The 9,419-nt window shown below is 44.1% G+C and overlaps 1 protein-coding gene across 1 annotated transcript; it reads left to right on the forward strand.

Moving 5' to 3' along the window:
- The first annotated feature begins 2,528 nt into the window (after positions 1 to 2,528).
- LOC134397456 (histone H3.3A) lies at positions 2,529 to 8,746 on the forward strand. The gene is made up of 4 exons (XM_063124133.1): positions 2,529 to 2,632; positions 4,195 to 4,349; positions 5,289 to 5,442; positions 8,098 to 8,746. Exons 2-4 carry the CDS (start codon positions 4,222 to 4,224, stop codon positions 8,224 to 8,226), a joined length of 411 nt encoding a protein of 136 aa, XP_062980203.1. The 5' UTR covers positions 2,529 to 2,632; positions 4,195 to 4,221; the 3' UTR covers positions 8,227 to 8,746.
- The last annotated feature ends 673 nt before the right edge of the window (positions 8,747 to 9,419 follow it).

Raw genomic sequence — 9,419 nt, forward strand, 5'->3', positions numbered from 1 at the left:
GTGCTATTGCACTCATTTCTTACTTGCGGGTTTACCACAGGCAGCTGGTTTGCCACTGTTTGAACAGAATACTTGACTAGATGGACTAAAATGAACGAGAATGGCTCTTCATATGTTCTTATTCATAAAACCCCATCTCGTGCAGAGCACATGTCAGTATTCTAATCTTAGTTATGAAGGCAAGAAAATGATGCTGACAGGACCAAAACCAAGAGAGAAAAGATCACAATTTTTTTAATGTGATGGAGTTGGTGAAAAGTGTTTCTGACCATCAGCCTCATCCATCTGGAGTTTTAATTTTTTTAGTAGCTTGATTTGCTCAGAGAGCATCTGCACATTGCTATTTTATTGCTCAGTATCATAAATTTATTTATTCACACAGGGGCAACTGTTGCGGTTTTCTGGGTGCCCGGGAAAGCCAGGTACGAGGCCGATGGGGAGTTCATTGGACTACCCCTCCCAGCCCCTCCCCCCTCTGCTTGCCTGCCTGGCGACATGTGGGACTTACCTGAGGCCTATTCACACACCAGTGAGCCTCCTGTCCCTCCTCTACACTAAATCTCATTTACTATACCAAAACTACAGCAGCCCAGAGAGGAGGCTGGGTGGCTCATTGGTGCACAAGGAGGCCTCAGGTAAGTCCCGCTGGTTGGTGGGCAGGGCAGTGGCTGGGAGTGAGTGGGGGGGGCAAAGAGGAGGAGGCTGGGTGGTGCAGAGGCTTCAGGTAAGTCCGGCAGGCGAGCAGGTGAGCTGGGGGGCAGTGGCTGGCCACTGGGCAGAAACTGTTTGGCTGCTTCAGCAATAATGTTTCAATGCCAGCTGAGTTTATATATCCTGTTGCTTAGAAATGCAACACAAAGTTCTTCTCAAAGCTTGGAACCTCAGCGTGCCACACATTACTATGTGCCAGGCATGCCCTTATATCTTTTATCCCATTCCCTTACATCTGCTGCCTTGAAATCCCTACACTACAGTGGCCTGGTTCAGACAAAATGCTAAACCATGCTGCTTAACCACAAAATGGTTAAGGGAATCTTAACCATAGAAGGAATCCCTTAACCATTTTGTGGTTAAGCAGCATGGTTTAGCGTGTTGTCTGAACCAGGCCACTGTCTTCCCCAACCTTGTGTCCTGCAGATGACTTGGCCTTTAACTCCCATAATTCCTAGCCAGCATAGACATTTGCAGGACACCAGGTTGGAGAAGGCTAGGTACAGCTTCTCAACTGAGAGGCACCTGTTGCATGGCAGTATGTGTGTGCATGATTGAAAGAGACACACAGAGCAGTTACCAGAATGTGCAGCCAGCCTTGGCTCAATTGTAGATTTTACAAATCTCAAAAGCAACATGGTGTCAGTTCATTTGTTAGAAAACAGACATCTTGTAGCGTTTTTTGTCTTCACTATCTTACATCCTTTCAGATTTGGACCCAGCGTTATTATGGCCTCACAATCTTTATCATAGTAGGAAGGTCAAGAAGTCTCAGTATTAGTTTTACAGATGGACAACTGAATACAAAGAGAGTAAGCTGCCAATCTTTGAAACCAGAGCCACCTGAGCTGGACAAATGAAAACCCTGCAGCTAGCTAAAGCAAAGTTTTAGTGTGATTGTCCCACCAGATTCAATCTGAAGAATTACCAGAGGAGCAAAAAACTGAATCTGAACTTTATGAAGGCCAGTTCCTCACATCCACAAACCTCACCTTTTCTCATTCACTTGTTGACTTGCAGCCCAATCGGTGGACTAAAAAAAAAAGAGCATCCTTTCATAAGTAATGAGATAAAGTAATATGAAGTCATAAACTATGTCACATTTTTAAAGGACTCTTGAAAAAAAACCCTTTCTCCTTTTCACACTCTGCCTCACTATAAGCAGTCCCCAACCTCTCCTCTTCTTTTGCCACGTTGTGAAGCCCCGCACAACGCTGAGTGACCAACTTCATGGCTACGTCCCTTTGGCGCTCGATCTAGCCATCACCTTTTGAGGCCTCAGTCGTCAAGTGACACCTGTGAAGCGGGTCTCTCAGGTGGCCATCTTAAACTGAGACCCCTACTTGGGACTGAACTGGACTCTGAGCGAGGGGTAAGGAGCACCCCTCTCTCCCCACTCCCAAATAATTTACTAACTGCAGTAATAACGCGACCGTTGCCCTGACCTCGCGCCGGTTCTTGACCGTTGGGGCTGCTCCCGCCGGACCGTTGGCCGTTGAATGGGACCTCGTGCTGCTGCTCCCATCCCGCGGCTACTAGACTGGAGGAGGGGTGGAAGAGAGAGAAAGAGGAAGGAGGGCCGAGGGGAATCCCACTCAGTCACTCACTCTCTGCCTCTGTGGCGCGCGCGGCGTGTCTTTTGTGTTTGTACACACAGAGGCGGCCGCGGGAAGCCGAGAGTAGGCAAGGAGGACGGAGTGTGGGCGTGGCCTCCCCTTCCCTCCATTGTGCGCCATTGGCGGGCGGGCGAGGAGGAGGCGCGGCCTGGGCGGGAGAGGGGCGTGGCCGAGCGGCCGAGACGGCCCTCACGAGTCAGCCATCTTTCAATTGTGCTCTCAGCCGCCGTCGCCCGCAGCAGCTTCAGCGCCTCCTCTCTCTTCCTTGCCTGCTCGGCAGCCGCGCTCAGTCTCAGCGGACGGGGGTAAGTCGCCCGCTAGCCTCTCAGGACCCCCCGAGACCCCCCAGCTTGGCTCGGGAACCCTCCGGGCTGCCCCCCCAGCTCCCTGGCAAACTTCTGGGGGGCCGGGAAGAGCGGTTGGGGGGCAGGAAGAGTCCCTTTTCTCTCTCCGCCTTCCCGAGCACAGCCGAGGAGCTCGGAGTGCTCCTTCCCTCAGCCCCCCCAGCCCCGCTTTACTCGGTCGTGGCCCCCCTCTACTGCCCTCCCCCGCACCCCAGACCCTCACTATCCTGCTCCCCAGCCCCTCGCCCACCACCTCAGCCCCTCATCGCCCCGGATCGGCGCTCGGAAGCGGCTGCAAACTGGAGCCAGTTGCCAGCCCAGGGAAACTCTCCTCGCCTGCCTTCCCTTGCTCCCCACAGTTGTTGCTCAGCTTCACCATCTTGTCTCTTTTCTCTGGTCACCGACCATATTTTTTCCCCTGATTGCATAAAAACAATAAAAAGGCAAGAAAGGTGCTTAGCAAAGCCTCGGAACCCGATGAGATTTGGGGCGATTCGGAGTCCAAACTTTTCCTCTCTCCCGCAGCCTGTCGGACCCCACATAGTTCGGAGCTTCTAGGGGAGAAATATATTTTTTGGTGTGATTGTGTTGCTATTTTATTTTCCTCCCCCCCTCCGTCTCTCTCTCTCTCTCTCTTTCTCTCTCCCTGCAAAGGGACTAGGGCTGCATTTCGTGATTGTTTCCATTTTGTTGGGGATGAGTTTGCCAGCGAGAGGCGCTTGGGAGCGAGGCAGCCTTAGGACTGCCAATGGTACAGGCGGGAGGCAGCACCGAAAAACCGGCCCCCCAAAAAGTTCGTTGCTTTCTTGCTCTTAAAAATCTGACTTTCTCCCCCACCTTTGGCAGCGTAAAATCCGACTTGTGTGCGGCTTCCATTTGTTTGCCTTTGCCCGCACGGCTAAGGGGGGGAACGGTGCTTTCTTTGCGAGAGAACACTTACAAGGCTTTTAGTCCGCTCTCCCCCCCTCCCCGATTCCCCCCCCCCTGTTTTCCAACGGATTTTTTTGTTTTTCTTTCTGCAAGCCATAAATCAGTGGCAAGTCCCCCCGGCGTTTTCAGCAATTATTGGCACTTTTTTTTTTAGCCCACGGGAGGGATGGGGGGTACGAGCCGTTTCTTCTGTGTTGTGTCGGAATCACCCTCTGTAATCTTTGCGGCATCGTTTCAATTTTAAGCCCTGGGCTGTATTTGAGTAATCTACTGAAATCTTTGGCATTTATTTTACTCTTAAATAAATTAGGTCGGCGGCTCCTCCGACCATTTTGCCATCCAGTTCAGTCTTAGGAAGGGAAGGATTTCTTTCTGTGGCAAGCTGCCTGCTCTTGGGCTTGGTACCGGAGGTGTGGATCTGCAAGCTTTTAAGGTTTTTGGTGGCTCTTAATATCTTTGGTGGTGCCTTTTTTTTCTTTCTTGAAAGGCAGTTAAAAACCAATAATTCTGCATTTTCGGGGGGAAATTTCCCTTTCCTCTACTGGCTGCTTTATTACGGTATAGTGATCGCGTGGGTGATATCTTGCCGATAGGTGTAAGGAAGAGAACTTCGCGGGAACATGGCTCGTACCAAGCAAACTGCCCGTAAATCCACCGGTGGGAAGGCGCCCAGGAAGCAACTCGCGACAAAAGCCGCTCGTAAGAGCGCGCCCTCTACTGGTGGGGTCAAGAAACCTCATCGCTACAGGTACAGAAATAACCGGGAAGGAAAGCGTTGTGATGTAATAGTAGTCCCTTAACGCCGCGGAAATGTAGATCTGAGCGCAACTTTTTTGCTTCGGGGAAATGGCGAGGATTTCTTTTACGTTGAATGGAGATTATTTTAGCCACCTCCCGCCTTTCCTCGTCTGATCTCCCAACAATTTATCTCCGATGTACAATATATTTTAAATCGAACATTTCCAAAACAGAAATGTAGAAATATCTATAATTGTAATATATCAATTTATTGACTAAATCAAGTTTAAAATAGAATATAAAAATACCAACCTTATTTTTTAAAATAAATAAATATTGTTTTGATCAAGTATAGGATGTAATATTAAAGTCTGCTGATTAATTAGTGTATTTTAGCAAACCTGGTGTATTTATTTAAAACTTGCCGGGCCTGATCGTTTTTCATTTATTTAAATTAGTTTAGCTCCTTTGCTGTTACTGTAAAACTGATAATTTGTACAGTGTACCACTAGAGGGCAGCAACTGCCTCCAGATAACCAGGTAAATAGCAGGTTTTACACTTCTAAAATATTCTTTTCTTAAGATCTGTATATAAAAAAGGATAAACTGTTATTGACACAGCCATTTTCCTCTCATCAACTTTCACAGTACACACTCCTCTTAAAAAGGAGAGAACAAAATGGATCTAAATAACTATAATTGGGCTCTCCCACTATTTCCTAGCATTCTGTTTTAGATTGTCTTTTTTTAAAAAAATTGAAATTTATTTTTACTCTTACAGTGGGCTTGCTTCATTTGTAGAAGTTATCTTGCACAGTGTACTTATATGTTCCATTATCAAGCATTCCATTTCTCTTTGGGATTTTGTGCGCTGTGTTCTTCAGAGGGGAAAATAAAAAGCTTATTGATCTTGTTTGTTTGGTGTGTTTTTTCCTTTTTTCATTCAAAGGCCAGGTACTGTGGCTCTTCGTGAAATCAGGCGTTATCAGAAGTCAACTGAACTTCTGATCCGCAAACTTCCTTTTCAGCGTTTGGTGCGTGAAATTGCTCAGGACTTCAAAACAGATCTGCGTTTCCAGAGCGCAGCTATTGGTGCTTTGCAGGTAAATGTTACATTGCTATTTTAAGCTGCCCTTGAAAAACATGGAATCCTCCCTCCTTGATGATGCATGTCACAGTTAGTTTGAAAAGATCAAGCATGTCCTCTTCTAAATATATATATCAATGTTTTCCACCTATAAGCCTATATATAAGCAATGTTTTTGTAAGTAACCATTTTGTGTTCTCTAATTTGTATCTAATAGTTGTACTTGCTTCTAAATATCTTTTCCTATGGCTCTTTTAAAGACTAGATAAAAATCAAAATAAAGTCTTAATGCAGGATGTGGGTGTAGTTTTAGCAACACAAATTACACCCTGGGCCCTTTCTAGAGTGCAGCTATTGACTAGTACTGTGCTGTTGGTACGTGAGGGAATGTGTGATTGGTTGCTTCCATATGCTCTCATGTTATTGGTTGAGCTGTTTCTATGGTCAGTCAAAACTTCACATGATTGGTGGGTTTCAGAAGTAAGCATCCATGTGTTGTAGGTGAGCTGATAACTGCCAGTGTTTAATCTTCCCAAAGTAATTTGCTTTCTTGAATGAAATCTTGAATGTCGAAATTGGAATGTTGGGATTTTAGTACAAATCTCCTGACACAATAGCAAATAAATCTATTTTCCCCCTGTATTCTCTTAATATGCATTCTTTGGTTGTGACTTCAACATTAAGCTCCACAAAATAATTTTTAAACCACAAAGTAGGGAGTATTCCACTATGTTATGTAATTTCAGAATGCTTAGTAGTTTTGTTATTGACAAAATTCCAGTAGTGACCATTTATGATGTATCCCTTCCTCTTTCCATACATCTGCAGGAAGAGTGTGGAAAATTTGGCATATGTCCTTTAACCTTGTGGGGTTGCTGGGGAGGGGATGCACCTGTCTGCTTTGTGATAAATGATCTTTGAACCCTCTATTAAGACAGAATGCTGGATCTGATGGATCCAGCAAGGCAATTTGTATGTTCTCAAGTGGAATGCGAGACCTCGTTTGCTTGGAAGGGTGTTGTGAAGTGGTGATATCTAACTATAAAGAGGAATTTGTGCTTTATAAATGCCATTTACAGATCTCTTTCTTGGCTGTTCCCACAAGTTGCTATTGTGAAAAGAGCTATATGTGGGCAATTCCAGTATATTTTCCAAAAGTAGTAAGGTTAAATATTGGAAAGCAGCACCTAGTTTGTACTTGTTATACGCGGGGAGAAGCGTTCCTTACATTGTAGGCCAATTAGACAGTCTCCGCAGCAGTTCCCAAACACAGTGGACATATCTGTCCTGGGATTTGTAAAAAACCCTGTGTTTATCAGCATCTTCTGCCTATTGTGTATGTTGTAGCACTGCTACACACTTCTTGTTGTCCCTTTAGGATAGGAAGTATCAGTCCACAACAACAATAATAATTAATAATAATTTGGCCATCATAACAAGAATGTAGGCATAACACAGTGAAGGTGTACATGTTGAAAATACCATATATGTGTCTAATTACCCACATGTTTAGTTTTTAATCGGTTTTTAATGCTTTATGTGTGTATGTTCTGTGTTTTAGAGTTTTAAATTTTGTATACTTGTTTTTACCTCAATTTTAGAATTTCTGTAAACCGCCCAGAGAGCCCTGGCTATGGGAGCGGTATATAAATGAAATAAATAAATAAATAAATGCAGAGTTTCAACCAGAACAGTTGATGGAAAACATTTAGCACAGTCTGGAGCAGGCCTGCACAATTCGTGACCTGCCAAGGCTAATGCAGCCCACCAATTATTCATTGTAGGCTGCCGGGTGCCTGTATGATCCACAGCTCTGCCCCCCACCCCTGTTTTTGAAGTCCCAGGCAGATGGCCGAAGAATAGAAATTGATTTGAGCCCATGGTGAGCTGCCATATATGGCTAATGGGCTGCACTTGTCTTGATGGGTCAGACCTTCAGTAACCACAATGCTGTGAGGTCTTTGGCTACCCATCACCAGATGATTTTTCTCAGCAGGCAGGACTGCTGAAATCAGAGTGCAACATTATGGCCAGCCGCCAAAGGAACTGTTCCATTGTTTGGCATAATGTGGCATTGCTGTTTCATAAAGTCCATAATATGCCTACCATGAGCAGATACTGCCATCTCTGTCTTGTATCTGTTCTACATGCATGGCTGGCTGGGGGATGCTTTGAGTTGTAGGACTTTTTTCTGTCTTAAACATGCATAGGATTGAGCCCTTAGCTGCCCCGGGCGGTGAATTAGGATCCAGTATGGGTGAGAGCCTGTGAATGAGTAGACAGGCTGCAAGTAGAATATTGTGGGGTTGTGGAAAATATGGTATAAATGGCTAAAAATGGTCAAAGTCTTATCCAGGTTTGGAATCAATAAGTGGGTCTTAGAAGAGAGGCAGACTGCATGGTTGGATAGTTCGTAAAGAGCACAGGAAGCCAAGGTCTAACCTAACTCACAGGCTTGTTGTGAAGGTAAAATGAAGAGGAGGAGGATCATTTATGCCCCCTTTGGGCTCCTCGGAGGAAAGGTGGGATATAAACTCATATTGATAAATATCGTACAAGAACATCCACTACATCATAAGAGAGTATAGAGCAGAGACATATAATAGATCTAAGTTTGTAAATGCTTGAGGATTCTGTTTAAAACATTCAAATTGTTTTCTTCTCTCAATAGGAGGCAAGTGAGGCCTACCTGGTTGGCCTGTTTGAAGACACCAACCTGTGTGCTATCCACGCCAAACGTGTCACAATCATGCCAAAAGATATCCAGCTAGCACGTCGCATACGTGGAGAGCGTGCTTAAATTCTACTAAGATGGATCTGTCATTCTCAAAACAAATAAAATCTCTTCTTCCTGTTATTGGTAGTAATGAACGTTAGATATTTTTTTTCCATGGGGTTAAAAGGTACCTAAGTATATGGTTGCAAATGGAAAAATAGAGGACAGAATCGGGTATTGGCAAGTTCTTTTTCATTTTCATTTGTGTGTGGATTTTTAATATAAACGTGGGGACATATAAAGCATTATTGCTATCAAAAACCATTTCAGTGAACAAATTTCAGCAGTTCAACTTTATAACAATTATAAATATGCCAGTCAAACTTTTCTGGACAATGCCAGCATTTGGATTTTTTTAAAAAATAGGTAAATTTCTTATTGATGGCAACTATATGGTGTCTGTAACATTTTTATCATACAGTAGATTCCATCCATTCACTATACTTTTCTAACTAAGTTGTCCTACATGCAAGTACATGTTTTTAATGTTGTCTGTCTTCTGTGCTGTTCCTGTAAGTTTGCTATTAAAATACATTAAATAACATTTGCTTATTTTGGTCTTAATTTTTAACCCTGTGACTTTGACTCCTAGTTACCATAAATCAGCATCAGTGGAAGTTTAATAAACTTCTGTTACATTTAATATGCTGCATTATACTGAGAACATCTAAGAATAGGCATTATCATGGCTCAAATTGAGAATACCGAGCAGATTAAAATTTGTGAGTACATCCTGGAGATACACAGGTAGTCAAAAATAGTTACTGAGGCCTGGTTCAGACAACACGCTAAACCATGCTGCTTAACCACAAAATGGTTAAGGGAATCCCTTAACCATTTTGTGGTTAAGCAGCATGGTTTAGCGTGTTGTCTGAACCAGGCCTGAGTCTGCCTTGTGAAACATAAGAGGCCTCCAATGTACTTGAAGCAGGACCACACACATGTGGAAACATTGTTGCACAGCCAGTGGCATTTAAGTAAGGGTGGTTGCATTCTTACTGCTTTTTCAATTTGCAAGTGTAAAACTGGCAGATAAGTTAGATGAACTGGTCAACACAAGCATGAATAACTAGCTTACATATCATGAACAGTCTGTATCTGCTATTCCTAGATTTCTCTTGCAGTTTGTGCTGTGAAAGTGATCTGTAGTCATGGCCTATGACTTGAAATTATCACTTCCCTATCTTTGCTTCAATCCCATACTGGTGGCGTCTGCT

This window comes from Elgaria multicarinata, chromosome 4 (genome assembly GCF_023053635.1).
Source record: "Elgaria multicarinata webbii isolate HBS135686 ecotype San Diego chromosome 4, rElgMul1.1.pri, whole genome shotgun sequence".
Taxonomy (NCBI): domain Eukaryota; kingdom Metazoa; phylum Chordata; class Lepidosauria; order Squamata; family Anguidae; genus Elgaria; species Elgaria multicarinata.